Below are 21,653 nucleotides of genomic sequence, written 5' to 3' on the forward strand. Positions count from 1 at the left end.
TAATATCTGGGTGTGGTCAGGGAAAGGTGAGAGAGCCCTCTCAGTACCACTGTCCTCCCAGGGTGATTGTGGGCATATGTTAAACTGTGCCTCCCTGAAGAGAACATTGGAGTCTTTGACTAAAATAATCCAGGCAGTTACTAAATAAATAAACAAATAGCAGGCCATGGAGGGAAATCAACACCTAGAATGCTACACAATCTCTCTTCTACAATATCAACTTTCCAGTCCCAAATTAGGAGCCATACAAAGAAACATGAAAGTATGACTCAGATACTGGAAAATTAAGCAAGCAACATAAATTGACCATGAGAATAACCAGATGCCAAATTTAACAGAAAAGAATTTCGAAGTCATTTACAATGACTATTATAAATATGTTCAAAAAAGTAAAAGCATGATTAAAGAAATAAAATATATGACAATATTACATCAAAATGAGAATATTAATAAAGAGGAATTATTTACAAATGTATTAATTTTAGGGGCATGTGGGGCTCAGTCAGTTAAGTGTCTGACTGTGGCTCAGGTCACGATCTCAGGGTCCATGAGTTTGAGCCCCACATAGGGTTCCTTCTTCAGATCCTCTGTCTCCCTCTCTCTCTGCCCCCTCCCCCTGCTTATTCTCCCTCTCTCTCAAAAATAAATAAACATTAAAATATATATTTATATATGAATTTTAGAGTTCAACAGTACAGTTTATTTTTTTTAAATTGGAGGGATCTCCATAGTAGATTTAAATCTGCTAAAGAATTAGTAAAATTGAAAATGGATCGGTACAGATTATGCAAGCCAAAGAATAGAGAGAAGAATGAAGAAAAATGAAGAGAACCTTAGAGAAATAGGAGCCAAAAGAAGGGGCACCAGTATGTGTGCAATGGGAGTACCAGAAGAGAAGAGAGAGAAAGGAAAAAAAATATTTAAAGAAATAATGGGTGAGAACTTCCCAAATTTATTGAAAAACAATATCCTACACAGCTAGCAAGCTCAATAAACTCCAGTAGGATATACACAAAGAGACCCATAAAAGATACATTACAGTAAAAATGCTTAAAGGAGAAAAATCTTGAAAATAGCAAAAGAAAAATGACACTACTTACAAGAGAACCTCAATAAAATTAGCATCTCACTTCCCATCAGAAACAGTGGAGGTCTGGGATGGTGGGATAACAAATTTAAAGTGCTCAGAGGAAGAAAACCTGTTAACCAAGAATAGTATACCTAGAAAGCTATCTTGTAATAATAAAGGTAAAATCAAGATTTTCCAAGATAAATAAAAACAGAGAATTTGTTGATTGCAGGCCTACCTCACAAGAAATAATAAAATTTATTCAGGCTGAAGCAAGTGGCCCTAGATGGCAATTCAAAACCACATAGACAAATAAAGCATTAATAAAGGTAATTATATAATTATAAAAAATTCCACAAATGCACATTTTTTTTTCTTTTTTGCTTTTAACTGACAAGGAATAGAGCTATAGGTGTAACATTGTCTTTCTCACTCTTGCTCTCACTCTGGAATTAATCTAGCATAAACCCAAAGCCGATTCTGATAAGAAATATAGTAAACCTTACAGCAATTGTTAAAGCAGTTGCGCAAAACATAGTGAAAGAAATCATTAAAAAAAATTAGAAAAGCTATGTTAGAAAAATCTACTTAATGTGCAAGACAGTTGTTAAAGACAAATAGAAGAACAAAAGAGACATGAGACATAGAAAACAAAAAATCAAATGGCAGATGTAAATCCAACTACATCAGTAATAATATTAAATGTGAATGAATTAAACAATCCAATTTTAAGACAGATTGTCAAATTGGATTTAAAAAACATGACCTAACGATACTTTCTAAAGGATACACAGTACATTCAAGAAAAAAAATAGATAGAAAATAAAAAGATTTAAAAAGATATGCAAAAAGCAGCCACAGGAAAGCTGGAGTGGCTCTACTAATATCAGATAAGAGATTTTAAAACAAGGAAACAAAAAATGTTAGTAGAGATAAAGATGGATATTTTATGAAGATAACAGTGTCAATCATAAGGAAGATGTAACAATTATAAATATATATGTACTGAATAACACACCAAAATATCTGAAGTGAAAACTGAGAAATTAAGAGAGAAATAGAAGATTCAATGGTAATAGTTGAAAACTTCAATACTCTACTTTAAATAATGGTTAGAAAAACTAGATGGATCAACACGTACTTAGGACACTTAAACAGCATTATTAACCAATTCCATCTAACAGGCATGTATAGAACACTCAACAACAACAGGTACAGATTCTTCTCCAGTGCACATAGAACATTCTCCAGAATAGATCATACCCAAGGCCATAAAAAAAACTTCAATAAATTTGATAGGTTAGAAATAAAATAAGTTATCCAACTACAATGGAATGAAATTTGAAATCAATGGCAGGAAAAAAGCTGGGAACTCACAAATATACCAAAATTAAACGATGTAGTACTAAATAAGCAATATATCATAAATAAAAACAGAACAAAAAAGTGAGAGATGAAGGAAAATCAAGACATAGCATACTGAAACTTGTGGGATACAGCTAAGACAATGCTTATGTAGAAATTTATAGTTGTGAATGCCTATATTAAAAAAGATGTTAAATCAATAATCTTCCATCTTAAAACACTGGAAAAAGAAGAGCAACCTAAACCTAAAGTGAACAGAGCAAGAAAACAGTAAGGAGTACAGCAGAAATTAATGGAATAGAGAATAGAAAACAAAACAAAACAAAACCTAAAGCTGATTCTCTGAAAAGATTTTTTTTAATGGGCAAATTTTAGTTAGAATGACCAAGAAGAAAAGAGACTCAAATTATTATAATATGAAGTGAAGGAAGGGACATTATCACTGACTTTATAAAAACAATAAGGAATGCTGTGAATAAGTGTGCATCAACTAATTGGATAATTTACAATGATTGGGCTCAGCGTCCTCCTACACCGCCATAAAATTTGTTAGAAAGCTGCAACTATGCAAAGTGACTCAACAGGAAATATAAAATCCAAACAGAACTATATCAAATAAAGAGATTGAGTTAGTAATTAAAAAAAATTACCCCCCCAAAATATTCCACACCCAGATGGCTTCACCACTGAGTTCTACCAAACACTTATGGAAAGAGTAATACCAATTATTCACAAAATCTATTAAAAAATTTGAAGAGAACAGTTCCCAACTCACTCTGAGTCACGTATTACCTTCATATCAACACCAGATGGACATCACAAGAAAAGAGAACTACGGACCAATGTCTTTTATGAATATGAATGCAATAATCCTCAACAACATAGTAGCAAACCAAACCCATGTAAAAAGAATTATATACCATGATTCAATAGGGTTTATCTCAAGGATACACAGTTGATTTAACATCCCCAAATTGATTAAAGTACATCATATCGATAGGATAAGAAAAAAATATAAGAAAAAATATATAATACTTCAACTGATACATAAAAAGCCTTTGATAAAATCCAACATCCTTTTTTTGGTTAAAAAAATACTCAACAAACTAGGAATAGAAGCGAACCTCCTCAACATGATAGAGGGCATTTATGAAACTACAGTTAACATCATACTTAATGGTAAAAAGTAGATGCATTTCCCTTAGATCAGGAGCAAGACAAGGATGTATACTCTTGCTACCTCTACTTAACATTGTACTGAAGATTCTAGGTCGGGCAAGTGGGCAATAAAAAAGTAAGAAAGACATACAGACGAAAGGAAGGAGTGAAAAATATTTCCATTCACAGATGCATATTTTTGTATATAGAGAATTCTACTGAATTAACTAGTCTTTTAGAAATAACTAAAGAGTTCAGTAAGGTTACAGGTTACAAGATCAATACACAAATACCAGTTGTATTTTTAGATACTCATAATGAATAAACTGAAAATAAAATTAAAACACTTTGATTCATTGAGTATCAAAAGGAATAAAAAACAGTAAATTTAATAAAAGAAGTAAAAAATGTATAACTTGAAAATTATAAAACATCATTGAAAGAAATTATAGAAGATCAAAATAAATGGAAAATCATGTTTATGAATTGGAAGGCTTCACAGTGTTAAGATGGCAACACTCCTCAAACTGAGCTACAGATTCAGTGCAATCCCTTATCAGAATCTCAGCTGGGATTGCTTTGTAGAAATTGACATGTTGATTCTAAAAATGATATGGAAGTGCAAATCAAACAATCCTGATAGAGAACAAAGTTGGGGGGTGCCTGGGTGGCTCAGTTGGTTGGGTGTCCAACTTCAGCTCAGGTCATGATCTCACCATCCTTGGGTTTGAGCCCCACATCAGGCTCTGTGCTGACAGCTCGGAGCCTGGAGCATGCTTTGGATTCTGTGTCTCCCTCTCTCTCTCCCCTCCCCCACTCAAGCTCTGTCTCTGTCTCTCTCAAAAATAAATAAATATTAAAAACATTAAAAAAAAAGAACAAAGTTGGAGGACTCATACTCCCTGATATCAAAACTTACTAGAAAGCAATACTAAGCAAGACAGTATGGTACTTACACAAAGATATACATATTGATCAGTAGAACAGAATTGAAAGTCGGGAAATCTGTATATCTCTATGGTCAGCTAATTGTCAACAAAGTTGCCAAGATTATTCAATAGAGAGAGAGTAATGTTTTCAACAAATTGTGCTGAGACAACAGGATATCTAGTTGCAAAAGAATGAAATTGGACACTCACCTAATATCATATACAAAAATTAATTCCAAATGGATCAAAGGCCTGAACATAAGAGCTAGTACTGTAAAACTCTCAGAAGGAAACATATGAATAAATCTTTATGACATTGAATTTGGTAAGTTATTTTTGGATATGAAACCATAAAAGCACAAATAACAAAATTAAAAAAAATATACTGGATTTTATAAAAATTGAAAAAAACATTTGTACTTTAAAGGATGCCATCAATGAAGTGAAAGGACAATTCATGGAATGGTGCAAATTATACATCTGATTGGGGACTTGGTTCTGGAATGTACAGGAACATACTAGCAACTCAATAATAAGACAACCCAGTTCAAAATGAGCAAAGAATCTAAATAGATATTCAATAAAGAGATGAAAATGACCAACAAGCATATAAAAAGATGTTCAGTGTCACTGCTCATAACAGAAATGCAAATCAAAACCACAATGAGATACCACTTCATACTCATTAGGATGGCTAGAATCAAGAAGGTAGATAACAGCAAGGGTTGGTAAGGATGTAGAGAAATAGGCACCTCACACACTGTTCAAGGGAATATGAAATGGCTCAACCACCTTGGAAACCAGTTTAGTGGTTCCCCAAAGTATTAAACATCAAGTTACCATAGGACTCAACTACTCCACTTGAAAGTGCACACCAAGAACAATGAAAACACATGTCCACACAAAAACTTGTACCCAAATGTTTAAAGTAGTGTTATTTAAAATAGGCAAAGAGTGAGTAAAATGTCCCTCAACAAGTGATTGAACAAATGTGGTATGTCTCTGCAAAGGAATTCTTTCAACCCTAAGAAGAATGGAGTATGATACCTGTCAGAATTTGAATGAACCATGAAAATATTAAGCTAAGAGGCTAGTCACAAAGACCTCATATAATTCCATTCATATTAAAGTCCATAATAGAGAAATTTAAAGACAGTAAGTAGATTAGTACTGCTGAGGTCTGGGTGTAAGAAGGTAGGTAGGGTAGTAATAGCTGAAGGAAAAGGGATTTTCTTTGAGGTGATGATAAATGTTTGGAAATTGACTATGGTGATGGTTGCAAATATCTGCAAATACACTAAAAACCACTGAAATGTATACTTTGAATGACTTGTGAACTTTGTGTGTTATCTTAATAAAGGTGTTTTTCAGAAGCAGGTAAAAGGAAAAGGCAGTAGAGTTCTAACGAATATCTGGAAGGTGTTCCCTTGGGTGAGAGGAGAGGTAGAGGTGGCAGTGGAGGGTTTTCTGTTCTTTATGGGAGGAGAGAGGTATGCTTCATCAGCAAGCCAGACATAGAAACTTGTCAATTGTGGGTTTAAAGTTTTGGCTTTGGAAATAGAGGCTAGAAAATACCTTTAATTACCCACATGACTTTAGGCAAGTCATTTCATCTTGCTGGGCCTCAGTTTTAATTCTTAAAACAAAGGGACGGAAGAAGCGTATGCTCTCTGAAGTTCATGTAGCATAAAAATTCTCTGATTGGAAGAGCAAAGCAGGTTTTCACAGGTGAAGACTTGGCACACATAGAATTTTGAAAAGAGGGGAAATAGTTTTTGGTGTCTACCACATATATTGGGTTGTATATACTACTTCTCTCAACTCTCCAGTTCCTCTGGGTATATACGGAGGCCCATTTGCCAAAGCATAATCTTGGTTAGCTATATCTCACTAAATCAGAGTTTCCAAAAGTGTATTCTGTGGAACACTTATGGATTATATAGAATTGGAATGCTTCTGAGAGCCTTTAATATGTTATGTACTTTGTGAATCTTTAGAATGGGGGTATAGCATGCAGTTTTCCCAAACCTATTTGGTCATGGAAGACTTTTCAAAATTTACTTTCTCCTGGGGTGCCTGGGTGGCTCAGTCAGTTAAGCATCCAACTTTGGCTCAAGTCATAATCTCATGGTTCGTGGGTTTGAGCCCAGTGTCGGGCTCTGTGCTGACAGCTCAGAGCCTGGAGCCTCCTTTGGATTCTGTGTCTCCCTCTCTCTCTGCTCCTCCCCCACTTGTGCTCTGTCTCTCAAATAAACATTAAAAAAGTTAAATAAAATTTACTTTTTCTTGAGCATCTTATAAAAGTAGAGTTATGAGGAATCTGTTTTGAAAAATGCTAGAGCAAAGGACCAGTTTTCAAAAACTTAAAGATATTTCTCTTCCAAAAGGATTTTAGATTCCTTTGCAGAGTCTTGGAAATTAAGGCAATCTTGAAGGCAGCAAGGATTTATTTATTAATGATGGCATTGTGACAAGTAGCAGGGGAGATGTTTTGGGTAAACTGAGCCAGCTTGCTGTTTTTCGAATCATGTTATATATGATGTGGACTAGTTAGAGCAACTTGGCCCAGACTTGAAACCACATCCAAGATGAGACAACAGAGGTACAGTTCCTCAAATCTAGGAGAAATTGTAGAAAAGAAGCTGTGAGGTCATATGAGATCAATAAGGATTTTTTAAAAAAAATTCTGTGGGACTTTTATAACATCATCTTCAAGGTTCATCATTTTATGAGGACCATTTAGGGAGCATCTACAGAGCTCTCCAAGCCTTCAGCAAGCAGTGCCATTTCCGCATGGCATTCACTTTTGTTAAGCCTCTACAGCTATAGAAGTTCAGCTACTAAGCCTGCTTAAGGTTGATTATTTCTGAGAGACTGTCCTCACAGGAAATATGTAAGGGACAACAGGGAGAAGAGCCAATCACCTTTTCCACAGGTGCACATATCGCCCAAGAAGCTCTTGAGCATTATTAGACAACTTCTGGTTACTTTGCAATTTATCACTGGAAATGGCCATTGACATTTACCTTTTAGTCCTATTTATACATGACCCTACTCACTCATCTTCTGTCTGCCTGCATGCTCCCTGTTCATTAGTTACTGAGTACAAAATCATGGATGGCTAGAAGGGTGGAATGCTGGCCCTCAGAGAGCTTACAGGATTTGAGAGACAAGACAATACGTAAGTTTTGCATTATGGATGGCTCCAGAATTGTACATATTTAAGCTCAATGAAGAGTTTAGATTGTTTGGCTTTAGGAGTTCAGAGCACAGGGAGGTCCTCTTTGTTTTTTTTTTTTTTTTTTTTTTCAAGCTTAGTATGAACACTGGGCATTTTAAAATCAGTTTTATCAGTAATCTCAAATTCAGCTCTGAAACTGAGAAGCTGAATAGCTTTGGGTTAGTTCTTTAATTACATTTTCTTTATTTCCAGAATGAAAACAGTAATAGCTACAGTGCAAGACTGCTGGGTGAGATACTATGAGAAGCAAACAGCATGGTGATAGAGTAGGACTTCCTAGATGTTTGTTACATTTGGTCTTTCCTTCTAGTTTTTATTTGCTTCAAGGGACTTTCATTTATTCATTCATGTATGTATTGATCATCTAGTGTGTACCAGGAACTATTCTGTATGCTGGAATCCTTGCCATCATGAAACTTTACTTCTAGTTTCTAGTGGATAAAAGTAAATAGGTGAGTAAAAACATTCAAATTGCAGTTACCTTATGAAAGAAAAGAGTCCTATGCGAGAGCAATGGGGATTGCTATTATAGCAGACTGGTCAAAAAAGACCTCTCTAAGGAGGTGGCATTTCAGTATACACTGGAAAGATGAATGACCACTAGAGAGGGGGAAAAAGACATATAGACAAAGAAATGGAAGTTAAAAAAAACTTTGAGTGGGAAAGAGCTTAGTGTATTAGAAGAGCAGAAGGGGCCTAGGGCAGCTAAGGTTAGTGGTGATGGGCAGGTGATAGATGATGTACACTATGCCTCTGGAACGGCAGGTAGAGGTCAGATCATGGAGTGCCTTACAGCCATGGCAAAGCATAGAAGCTCCAAGGGGGAAGGATTTTTTTTCTGTTTTACTCAATATTGGTGCTCTAGCACCTAGAATGGTGCTGGTCATAGAAGGTAATCATGAAACATGGGTTGTTAAATTTTATTCTGTGTGCAATTCTAAGTGACTATGTATCATACTCTTTAAAACTTTATCGAGCTGCTGTGTGAGGGCTGGATTGTCACTTTGAGTGGAACCAGGGGATGGAAGTGGTGGGGACTATTGCAATAACCCGGGTGAGAGACAATGGTGGTTTGAGCTAGAGTGATAGTAGGGAAGATGATGAGGAGAGTAGACATTTGTGCCTGGGTGAGAGACAATCATGGTTTGAGCTAGAATGATAGTAAGGAAGATAAGGAGAAGTGGAGACTTTTGTGCTATTTTTTAGGGGTCAGATCTCTGGCACTTGGTGATGGATTGGACTTAGGGTTGGGGGGCTGGTGCTATGTGCATTTAGGTAGATGATGAAGCTTGGGAGAGGAGATTCTGAGAGATTTAGGGGAGGGTGATTAAGTGTACTATTTTCTACTTGCTCCTTTTGTTTTGTTTTGAAATGCCAGTAAGAAATCCAAGTGGAGAGACCAAGGTTTCAGCTGGATATTACCTGCCTGGTGCTTAAAGAAGAGGTCAGGCACAGCATATGTATTTTGAATATAGGTGAGGTGGTATTTAAAGCCATGGACTGGATAAGATCCCTACAGAGAATACAGGTGCATGAGACAAGAGTATCCAGGTGGAACCTGGGAAACTAACATTGAAAGACCATGAAGCAGTAAAGAACTCAACACAGACCAAGGTCTGTGGTGAGATGTAGGAGGAAGTCTAGTGTGGTAGAAAAGTGATTCAAGCAAGAAGATGGCTAACTGTGTGGTGTTCCTGAGAGGCATGTAAGATGTGGATAGGGGAGTGACCATTGAATCTGGCATCTGAATTGTGTGGCATTCCTCTTATATTGAAATTTTTATTTTTTATTTGAAAAGTACTATAACCACAGTATAAAACATAATGAAAATATAAGTTTATTGGTACCTGTGACAAGAACATTTTCAGTGGTTCCTATGGGAAGAGAGCCAGAATGAGTGGGTTGAATAATGAGTGGGTTGAATAATAATTGATGAGAAGAGATGGTGTAGTAAACATGTAACTATTTATTTCCTCTAAAAGCTCCACTGAGAAGACAGCATTGTTTTTTTTTTTTAAAGGCATAAAGCCACAAAGCCTCCTAGGAGCTGGTTAAAAATGAAGACTTTCAGGCCCCACTCCAGACTTATTGAACTAGAATCTGAATTTTCCCAATATATTCTTCTGATTTGCCTACACATTAGTTTAAGAAGTACTGACTTGGCAGTACTGCACAATCCCTAAAACACTCAGGAATTGGAGGCATTGATGTTCCTGAAAATGGGCATGAAGAACAAATAGGGTCAGGTGGCTAACGTACAAGGATTGGTAGAAAGATGAAGAGGCAGGCATGCTTCCCCCTTGGAGCATTCAGGCAAGTGCTTCTCCCCACTTGAGCAAAACAGCAAAGGTTTATTCTTTAAAGAGAGTAGAGTAGGTAGTTTCTGGACTGGAGAATGCCAAGGAGTACTTAGGATGCTAAATGCTAAGACCCTAGCCCTTTTCCTCAGCTACCAAAATGCTGACATGGGGCTTCACCATCTGGGTAGGAGCTTGGGAAAATCTTACCCAGGGAATTTGACCAACTCAAGAGGCAAGATTTAGATACTGGCTCAGAGATTTCCTAAATCTAATGCCCAGGGGTTTGTCTGTCTCCCTCCCTCCCTCCTTCCCTCCCTCCCTCCCTTTCTTCCTTCCCTCCTTCCCTCTCGTTCTTTCCTTCCAACTTCTGTTGCTGTTTTGCTCTCCCTCTGGCATCTTAGTGGAGAGCTCTGCTTCCAGAGGTACTTTGTAATTTTCTCCAGAGCTAGTTTGTAATTTTTGCCAGAGCTACTTTATAATTTTCCTATCTGGCTATCATAACTGTTTGTTCTTTTTTCTCTTGTCTCTAGTATTTGTTTGGGGGAACAAGATGCCATTCCAAGACTGTATGTTCTTATTGAAGGAGCCCGACAGATTTTTACAATCAGGGTCCTGATAAGCAATTCTGCTACTGTATGTAGAAATTCAGATGACCTCTTTTCTGTTCACCATATTCTCATATTTGCTTTCACTGCCTTTTCAGCTTGTTTTCTAAATTAAAAGAGTGTTTCTTGTTGCATTTTCCACTGCCTTTCTCCCACCCCCAATATATTTACTTACAGAAATTCTACACAGCTTGTTGTGTACAAAACAAACCCCAATTAAATGAAGGTTTCTTCCCTTCCTGCCCTGATCGGAGGTTAGCTTTGGTGGGGGTATAGCAGTGGCGAGGGTTTGGGCGAACTCTTGATACTTGCTCAGACATTATTTGGTGATGGAGTGATCACTCTTTTTTGTTCAATTTGTTTTTCTATTCTAAAGCTAACAAAACCATGCAGAAACAGTTTGAAATTTACACAAAAAGAAAACTGATTATACATTCAAGAGCATTTAAGGACTCCCTATTAGTGTCCTCCTTTTGCCAAAGTTGAAAATTTTAAGTTGTGTCATTTCAGAAGAGACATCTGTGTTTTGTTGAGACTAACTCTGTGTGATTACCAAATTTCAGAGATGACACTCAGCTTCTCTAGGGGAAAGCTGGCATACACAGTGCATTAATACATATGTTCCTTTAACATACTATCTCCTGGTATCCATATAATAGTATTCATGAACACAGCAGCTTTGGGGAAAATTATAAAGTTGGCAAAGAAAACAGTGCAGATGAAGCTTAACCTTTTGGTGCTGTTTTCCACCTTCTGTATCATTCTCTTTTATCTCAACTCAGAGGACCCAGTCCCTTGTATTTGCACAATTTAAAAACTTCTAGTCAAATTTAAATATTTGGACATTTTTCTGTTAAACCTTACCATAAGTTTGCAGGTGTTCATTTGTCATTCTCTTTTATTTGAGGTCCATATTCTCCTTTTAAAATAAAGCAAGGATTTTTCTGACCTTTTAAAGACTATACTGTTCTGGAAGTGGCCTTGCATAATTCCTGAAATCAAGCCTAGGTGGTCAAAAGGGCAAGTATCAATGGGACAGGCAGATGCCCATCTTTTCATCAACTGTCTTCTGACAGCAAACAGGTAGACATCTTCTCATTGGCTTTTACTGGGCGTCCATTTCTTCCAGTTCCCACAATTTAGAATTTCAGATTGCAACTTGCAGTTAATTTTCAAATGAGTGGATTTAACAATGAGTATGCTGGATTCTCAGGGGGGATTTTGATCTCTGTGAACAGGGTGAGGAAAAACATCATTGTCATTATTTCTTTGATGTTCTTCTCTTTGAGCAACTCCACAAGTACAGGCAAATTGTGCCTCTCCTGTTGGTTCCGTTTTTCTAAGAGCCTAGTACAGTGCCTTGCACAAACATAACCAAATATTTTCTGTTGAAAGAAAACTTCATGAAAAATGAGCATCTTTACTTTGGTCTCAGAACCGAACCATATTGAAATAGGCAAATATACTTCAGGTTGGAGAAGGTAATAGTATTTGGGTAGGGGAATAGAAGACCTATCTGGAAATAGAAAGTAGTGCATGAAGCAAAGAGTTGAAAGGGTGGAAGATGAGAAAGAGGACAGGAGAGCTAATCTGAGGCCAAAATATGGAAGACCTTAATGTCAAACATAGGACTTGGGACTTTTTTCCTGAATCTGACTATTGAAACCCACAGGGGAATTAAACCAGAGCAAGGGCTCAGAGCAGGAAGCTGGGAGGGTAGAAGGCTGAAGGCACTGATATTAATTCAGAAGCGGTTACTGTGAGATGATGAAGAATGCACATGTAGAGGCAACCCTGTCTTCTAGGCATGTGATCCATTGTCTGAACCAAAATTTAGTAGATTTTATTAGAAAGGACAGAATATTTTAAGTTTTGAAAAATCTTTGAAATCTTTTTGAAAAATCTAGTGCTCCAGGCTGTGGCCCTTCCATATGAGGGACCTTTCCTTTTCCATGCCCTTCTTATTCCAGGAGGATTGTGGATGAAATGTTCCATGACCTCCCATCAGCCCTCATTTATTTAGTTGTAGCCATTGATGGAAATGGGATCTCCCACAAATATGTTTAAAACCCCTTGCCAAGCTGAAAGTTATGAGACAGAGGTGTCTGTGTGGAGGTTTTCTGTGTTTCATGTCAAAACAACAGAACAGTCTACTGAGCCTAATAGAACCCACCCCCCCCAGAATCCCACAACCGAAATTGCATGAGTTGAGGAATCACACACCTGCTGGATTCTGAGACTGAAAAAAAGCTTCTTTGCTTTGGGAAGTTTGGTGCCTGAAGATGTTTGTAAAATCAAAGCATTTTAGAATTGAATGAGGGGTGCCTGGGTAGCTCAGTCAGTTAAGCATCCAACTCTTGGTTTCGACTCTAGTCATGATCTCATGGTTTGTGTGTTTGAGCCCCACATTGGGCTCTGCACTGCCAGTGTGGGACCTGCTTGGGATTCCCCCCCATCCCCCTCTCCCTGCCCTCCTCTTGTACCCCTCTCCCTCTCTTTCCCTTTCCCCCCTCCCTCTCTCCCTCTCTGCCTCCCCTGCTAGCTCGCTCCTTCCCTCTCTCTCAAAATAAACCAAAAAAAAAAAAAAAGAATTGAATGAAACTTTAGCATCATTTTATTTCAGGTTTCACCAATCTACTGATGAGTTTTCTCTCTGATATCCTCAATTAATTAATCTCTGTTTCACTGAAACTTAGCTGAGCTTTTTGGGTTCCTACTTTTTAAAGGTTTTCGTCAAGCTTGCCAATTGGGAGATGTAAAAATTGGCTCATGCTGTTTATTTTCCATTATTTCTGACACTGGATTCTGTGATGGCTCTGTGTTAGCTGTTGCTGAAATGGTCTGGGAGAAGGGATGAAAGAGAGGACTCAAGCCACTCCTAAGACTAAAAATACCTGAGTTCAAGGCTATAGCAAGGCTTTGGTTACTTTATACTGTTTTTTTTTTTTTTTTTTTGTCCGTCACTTGAAGATTTTCAGATCCGCTAGGCTATTCCATATGAGAGAACAAGGTAATGGCATGTTCAGGTCAGAGACACACAACATGCTCTGAGATACTTCACAGGGAGGTCAGATTAAGAACAAACATCCAGATCTCATTATAATCAGATCCTAAGCAATTAAAAATAATTACTCTCTTTTCTAGCTGACCTTGTGGGATATATAAGCTAGAGTCTAGTCTAAATAAAGCTGAATTGGAGAGTCTAAATCTAACAGCTTAAAAAAAGTGTAGTCCAATCAACCATAGTGACTAGATAACCCAATTAGTGTCTTTGGAGAAGGATAATCACAAGTCAAATGAATTTCCCATTTATTGCCAACACGTCTGGCTTCTGAAGCCCAGCTTCTTTGGTAGAGGAATTGGGTGAGGAAGGACAGTGCTCACCTTTAGGGTAAACAAGGGATTTTATCATCACCAAGAAATTGGAATTCTCTCTCAAACCCCTACTCTTCAATTGCTGATAATGACTCTGTAAATTATAGCTCTTAGCCAATTCTGAGGGTAGAATTCATCTTGTATTTTAAAGGATTCTTTCCCTGCGATAGAATTTCTACTTTTTCCCTTTCAAGATAAGCATTATATAGTTTTTCCTATAGTCATTTTTCTGATTTCTCCATGGGGAATATAAACCTCCCTTATCCTCAGCCCAATTAAATTCCAAATGTTGGACATATACCTACCATTTCTCACTAAAGTAGGTGCTTGATTTTGTTCCAAGAGAAAGGATTATGTATGCATTAGCAAGAAAACTGTGCTGTTTGTTTCTTTCAAAGAAATATCTAAACAAGACAGCAAGAGTCTCCGGATATGGACACTTGGGGCAATTTGCACAGTGGGGTGTTTGATTTTGATATCCAGACAGAACTACAGTAATCAAAGCACATCTGGGGAACACAGAAAACCTCATGTTCAGGTTTTGGAATCTGACCTTAATTGGAAAAAATTATATTTCTTTGAACATTACTGCATGGCTTGATGTGATTTTGTTTAGGCAATTTCATTTATCTTTTTCATATTCTCATTAGGTATAGAGAGGCAGGTAGTATTATTTACGTCAGGAGAACTGAGTGACGTGCCTAGAATACAGGATGTTCAACCTTTGGAAGATTTTGCTTCTGATCTTTGTATCCTTCTGAATAAATTAATTAATTCTAGAATGACATATAGGCATTTTCTTAAAACAAACACATAATAAAAAAGCAAGGAAAATAAGAAAACTATCAAATCCTATAGTACTGCACCACAGGGAGAACAATAATCATCTTTTATAAGAATCTTTTCCTTAGTATTGAAGAGCGGAGTGAATAAACAGATGTAATTCCCCCTGATTTATTATATCATTTGTTCTACATGTAATTGAAGGCCCAGAACATACATTGCATTGAACCAGGCACAACAAAGAATACAAAAGAAATTTTCACTGCAGTTGAGGAAATACAACACACATGAACAAATAAGAGCAAAGTAAGATTAAGTGTGAATCGAACAGTACTAGTATCCAGACTAAATAAAGATGAACTGGTCAGGGAAGACTTCATCAAGAAGGCAACCTTTGAGCAAGATTATGATCCATAGGTCAGACTTCAAGAGGCAAGAAAGAAGAAACTGAGGATAGTATAAATAGGCATAAGGTGAAGACACAGGGAGGCAAAAATACACACACTGAATTAAAGAGCCAGTCTTCATCAGCCTTGCAGAATAGCTGCCTCCTGTTGGACAGTAGTGAGAGGCAGTCAGAAAAACAAGCCATTGAGTAATTTTGAGCTGGGGATTCATAACATGGTGGCAATGGTATTTTATGCAGAAAAATTCAATGGCGGTGTGTAGGCTAATTTGGAGAAGAGGGAGAGGTTGGTTGAAAGGAGATAAAGTAGAACATAATTATACAATCCAGGCTTTGAATGTTCAGGGCCCAAACAGATGATGGCAATAAAGAAAGAGTTGCTGGTAGTAGCAACATGAAGGGAGTTTGTAAAACTGATTGAATGTGGGCAACCAAGAAAGTCAACCATCAATACTCAACAAATCCAGAAGTCAGGGGTGGTTTTAGTAGTTTTGTAATCCAGTGTTTTATCTTTCCTTTCTTCACTTCAGTGTAAGTAACATCTAGTTTCCACATGGCTATAGTCTTCAAAACCATCTTCTTCGTGAGAACACAGTACATTCCTAAACGGTAGCTTCTCAGACACAAAGTACTAAAAACCCAGCCAAAGATTTATCTCCAGCTGATGCTGAATACTGAATTAGGAGTCAGGAGGTCCAAGTTACAGTTAACACTTGACAAGGGGTTCATTCTAGTGGCTGGGGTTGGATAGAACAGCCTTTGGATTAGCCTTTCCTAAAATGTGTTCCGCAGAATATGAATTCCAGAATATGCTTTTCAGAGGGAAAAAAGTACAATTAAACTTGTTCGCAAACATCAAAAGCTGTATTTCCTTCTTAGAGATCACAGAGCCTTATTGGCATAGGAAAAGTCTTCCCTTTTGGCACACGGTACTTAGAACTAAGGAAAGTCTAAAGGAGCTCCTAGCTAAACAATAATCTATGATGATGGAGTAAGGAGAGTGATCTAAACTAAAGCAGTGAAACAAGAAGTATAAGGCAAAGGAAGAAAACAAAGCAAAACAAAATAATAATTAGATAATTACAAGTAAGGGCTGGCCAATTGAGACTGCAATGAGATACAGGAACTTAAAGTGAAGAGAGGGGTCAAAAAAGGCAGCCTATAATAAAATCTCAGTACAGATCTCTCTACGTCGACAGTGACCGCCAGTGGGCCCTTTTCTCCTCTTAGTATTGTGGTCATCTGACCCTGCTGAAGAGAAAGATAGCTGTATCTGCACTGTCACTTAGTCAAAATTTCAGATTTTGAATGGGTGTTCACATTCTCCTTGGAAATTGTAACTCCAGGAAGAAAAAAGCAAGATCAAAGTGTCCTTGCTAGATTCATTGACTGCCTCCAACTGAAACTGAGTTTCTAGGGTAAGTCAGAAATCAAAATTCCTTTGACTGTGGTCAGAACGAAACCTCCCTGAGTTCTTGCCAAATATTGAAAGCCTAAAAGAACACATTTTCTTACTTAGAAAATAAGTGCACAGAGAGTAAGTCCTCCAGCCACTGGGAGGAGGAGGAGATTATTCTTTTTTTTTTAATATGAAATTTATTGTCAAACTGGTTTCCATACAACACCCAGTGCTCATCCCAGATTGTTCTTAAGTAAGTAGGAGTCTTATAGAGTTATAAAGATCTTTCTATCAATTGTGAAAAGCATTCTCATACCTATTGATTCATTTGGTCGTCATGAATGCCCTCTGGTGTTTTTTTTTCCCTAGTGTTTTACAGATGACAACAGCAACAGCCATCACCACCACCACCTGAGAGGCATTACGCTAGGTGTTTTATATTCATTATCTCATATAGTCCTCACAGCAACTCTTTGAAAAAGGCCCACATTGCAGTTTCCATGACATGGCCAAGAGGCCATGTGATTGAGCAAAAAAAACAGTGTCACAGCCTGTGTTTGAACTCCAGTCTCTCGGATTCTAAAGGCTATACTATACCATCTCTGACTTGTCAAAACAGCAAAAGATCCTCCTATGAATATTACCTGGGGTGCCTGTCTGGATCAATTGGTTAAGCATCATAATCTCATGGTTGTGGGATTGAGCCCCGAGTCGGGCCCCATAGCATGGAGCCTGCTTGGGATTCTCTCTGTCTCTTTCTCTCTGCCCCTCCCTGGCTCATACTCTCTATCGCTCTCAAAATAAATGTTAAAAAAAAGAATGTTATCTTAGAATTCCCTCCATTCCTGATCCAGCTTACCTAGTTTAGTACTTTCCTCATGGCACCATGTTGTTTCAAACTGCCTCAACTCTACTTAAGCCAGTAAGATTTAGCCACTTTCAGCTATAGTTTAAATCAGAGGTGGGCAATCTATAGCCTGTGGACCATACTTGGCCTATCTGTTTTTCTGTGGCTCATGAGCAAAGACTATTTTTCATCCTTTACATGATAAAAAAAAATCAAAAGAAGAATGATACTTTGTGACATGCGACCATTATATGAAATTCAAATTTCAGTGGCAAAAAACAAAGCTTTGTTGGAACACAGCCATGCTTATTCATTTACATTTTGTCTGTGTCAGCTTTCCTACAACTGTGACAGAGTTGAGAAGTTGGAGTAGAGAATTATGGCCCATACAGCCTAAAGTATTTATTATTGACTCTTAACAGAAAAACTGCTAACCTCCAGTCAAAATTCTAAAGGACATCTTTTGTTTGTTTGAAGAGGAACAAACAAAATGAGTAGGAGGCTTTTATTTTATACAACAGAGATAAGCTGTGGGAGCACGGGCTCAGGTTTGGATCCCAGCTCTGCTATCCAAGAGCCGCAGGACTGAGCCTGTCGAAATTATCAAACTCTAGAGCTCTTTGGTTTGCTTCATCTGAAAAATGGAACAATAATACTAAACTTGCAGTTCTACTGTGCAATTTTAATGAAGTATTATGTGTAAGGCTTCAGGAAAATAGTATGGGCCCTTTGGTAAATGGAATCTACCTGCCTGTTGGTGATGCTTTCCTATTCCTTTTGTGTTAACATTGGCATGTGCTGATGGTTGGGAATTAGAAATCTCTGGTGATAGCTGGCAGATAGATAGAATGAAAGTGCTGCAAGGTGGATGCTTTGCTAGGATAAACTGTACATGGTTAAGATGTAGCACCTGTTCTCCCCTGGGTGAATTTGACGGACAATGAAGCTGTGATGTATTGATGGATTAAACAGTTGCACTCAGTGAAGCCCAGCTATTCCATCCATCTCCACTTGATGTGACCATCATTAAAGTCAATATCCAAATGCAGAAGACTGCAAGGTGAACTAGAAATGCTTAGTTGAACAAGCTGTTTCATCTTCCCTCTGCCAATGTTCCAGATAAACCCAATCCAATCCTCTTAAAAAGCACAAATAAAAATAATGGTTCTTTCATTATCACTCAGCACCTGAGTAGTTCATGTGGCATTTTATCTGCTCTTCTGTGATGAACAAACTAACCTCCAAAATATCCTCAAATAATTTTTTTATGTCTAGCAACCAAAGCAACATGTATCTTATTTTTCTGTATATACCTTGCCCAGAAGATTGCAAAGCTAAACTCTAAAATGGCCCAATTCACACCCTACTAATGAGTGTGCAGAGAAAAGAATCTTCTCAAGATTAGATATCTGGGAGAACTCTTTCAAAACTCTCAAGCAACTACACTCACTCCTGGGATGGGGGGAATGCCAATAAAGGGCATTCCCCTTCTTAGTTTTATGCAACTTTGTCCTCTAGTATATACACCTAAGGAAGGCGTTGACCAGGGCTACCTTTTGTCAAGAGTTACAAACACTCTTACCTACAGTCTCTTTCTCAGTTGCAAAGTATTCTTGGACAGACAAATTTTAGTCATTTATATCTTAGTATGAATTATTTTAAAAAATCATACGTCTGCTCCTTCCACACTATATACACATACTCCCTGAGGTTTGGGGTTTGGGAATGGATTTTCGTTTCTTTCCTCCCTCCTTCCTTCATTTTCTTTCTTCATGTTTTCTATGCATAATGAAAAAAAATCTAGTAAAGAGATGTAAGAAAGTAGATGGCCTAGTGCAGAAGGGAGTTTGATATGGAGGATTATTACTAAAATGAAACCTTGTTAGGGGTTGTATGCTCTAGTAACTGGTTGGCACTGCTTGGCCCACAGGGAAATATTGGAAGAAGTGGAGAGTCAGAAATGGCTATATTTGTGAGGCAACTATGTCTTTTAGTCTTAATAACAACCCAACCAAACTGGTTGTAGTAAAACCACTTCAGAAGTGAGGAATCTGAGGTTCAGAAGGGGTTAAATAATTGTTCAAAGTTGCTTAGGAGCCAGTGACTTCTTTCAGGAGCTCAGGTGCATTGGCCTTCTCCTGTGTTTATAATGACTAGACTGTGCCTAGGCACATTCTTCCCCATAATCAGGAATAACTGTCTCATCTGAGACAGTGTACCCAAAACACAGAGCTGACGAGTTATTTACTCTGCTGCTGCAGCTGCCTCTGGATAGGAACTGAGGACTTAGGATGTCCAGGGAAAAAGTAGCAAGTGGAACCAACCAAGTGTACTACTAACCACTTGTCCCTGAGTGACAATGTGAAAGTCACTACCATGTTTGAGTGTGGCTGTGGTAATTGTGAACTGAAAAGATGACCATACTCTGCAGTAAAATAAGAGTCTTCCTTAGCCTTATGGGACCAAGAGTGAAAGAGGCGTCCAGAATAGCGGCTTCTATTTAAAATACATGGAATAAGGGGCACCTGGGTGGCTCAGTTGGTTGAGCGTCCAACTTCAGCTCAGGTCATGATCTCATGATTCGTGAGTTCGAGCCCCGCATCGGGCTCTGTGCTGACAGCTCGGAGCCTGGAGCCTGCTTCAGATTCTGTGTCTTTCTCTCTGTCCCTCCTTCACTCGCACTCTGACTCTCTCCCTCTCTCTCTCAAAAATAAATAAACATTTAAAAAAATTTTTTTAAATAAAATACATGGGATAAAAATACTGAGTGTATCTATATCCTTTGAGCTGTAACCTCCCAGTTCTTTGGGGAAGTAGTAATCAATTGGACAGAATGAGGTTTGGGGGAAAGAAGAGTAGACTATGAGTCAAAAGGCCCATTTTCTAGTATTGACTATGCTTTGGCTCCTTGTAAGAGATTGCACGAATCTTTTGGGGGAAAGAAGAGTAGACTATGAGTCAAAAGGCCCATTTTCTAGTATTGACTATGCTTTGGCTCCTTGTAAGAGATTGCACGAATCTTTTGTCTCTCCAGATCCCAGATTCCTCATTTGCAAAATGAAGAGATAAAGTGAACTGGTCTAAGATCTTGTCCAACTCTGAGAGTCTGTTGACTTCCTATTAAATAGTTTACTAAAATTCTCAAGTTGGGAATCACATTTTCCTAGCTGTTTGAAAGACGATGCTATATTTTTCATGCCCACTCTGCCTCCCCTGTTCTTTCTCCCTTTCTTCACACCCCTTCCCTTCTCCTCTAGTTCCCTGTTTCTCCAGGAAGCAGAACCTCTGTTGAGGAATTACTTGCTGGTGGCTCCAAAGTGACAGTGACTTGTGCCTTCTTGAATTCAGTGTCCTTAGGAGACATGTTGTGTATTTCACTTAAATCAAAACTGTCTTTCTGCCTTTAATTCCAGGTCTTCAAAGTTTCTAGTTTTTCTAAGTTTTACTTTTCTGGTTTCATGAAACATAGTTTGGAACCCAAGAGCAAATGTGTTGAAAAGACTCAAACATTTTCCTTCTGCCTTTGAATTGAGCTTTCCATACTGCCTTCCTTGTCTGGCTGAGACAGGCTCTCACTAAGATCCTGGGAGAGCAGAGTTGTTAGGATGGGGGAGTTTGTTTTATTCAAGCCTTTGGTCAGTGCAGAAATAGTTCAGCCCAACCGTTATCAGCCTAAAGTGAAAATAATAATAGCACACAACATGCAAATGCCAGCCCCACCATTGTTCCCGCTGCCTCTGATACTCACAGTTCAACTGCGTTCCTGGGAAGGTCGGAGGGAATCTCTGTCACCTTGCTCTCTTGGCAGAGGAAAACCCTGTGCCAGCAGTGACAGATCCGATGATGACATCCTGAGCCTAAGCTCAGGAATGCCAGCAAGGAGACCAGGAGCAAGGCCATACTTATTCACCCATCCACCTGCTTTCTTGCTGCATCTGCAGAGAAAAATCTCCACAAATTTCAGAAGCTCCACACAGCACTCTTATGAGAAGATATCTGCCAGGGTCACGTGGCTGACCAAAGGATTTTTTTTTTTTTTGTCACTTTCAGACAAATAGCAAAATTCCTGTGTGCCTGTAGTGATTTCCGGGGCAAGATAAGCTACTCCCTTATTCTTCTCTATTGGATTTCTTCCACCCTAACGCAAGGAAGAGAGTAAATAGAACCTTGATGCAT

General features: G+C 38.1%; 1 protein-coding gene across 2 annotated transcripts in view; it reads right to left on the reverse strand.

Moving 5' to 3' along the window:
* FSHR (follicle stimulating hormone receptor) overlaps window positions 1–21,449 on the reverse strand; it is a 170,722-nt gene extending 149,273 nt beyond the window's left edge. For both annotated transcript variants that reach the window (XM_019417400.2, XM_019417312.2), the window contains exon 1: window positions 21,226–21,449. In XM_019417400.2, coding sequence (XP_019272945.2) covers window positions 21,226–21,377 — 152 coding nt within the window. In that variant the 5' untranslated portion in view covers window positions 21,378–21,449. The remainder of the gene's footprint in view (window positions 1–21,225) is intronic.
* Window positions 21,450–21,653: the final 204 nt, after the last annotated feature.

This window comes from Panthera pardus, unplaced genomic scaffold (assembly GCF_024362965.1).
Source record: "Panthera pardus isolate Hobbes unplaced genomic scaffold, ASM2436296v1 HiC_scaffold_25, whole genome shotgun sequence".
Taxonomy (NCBI): domain Eukaryota; kingdom Metazoa; phylum Chordata; class Mammalia; order Carnivora; family Felidae; genus Panthera; species Panthera pardus.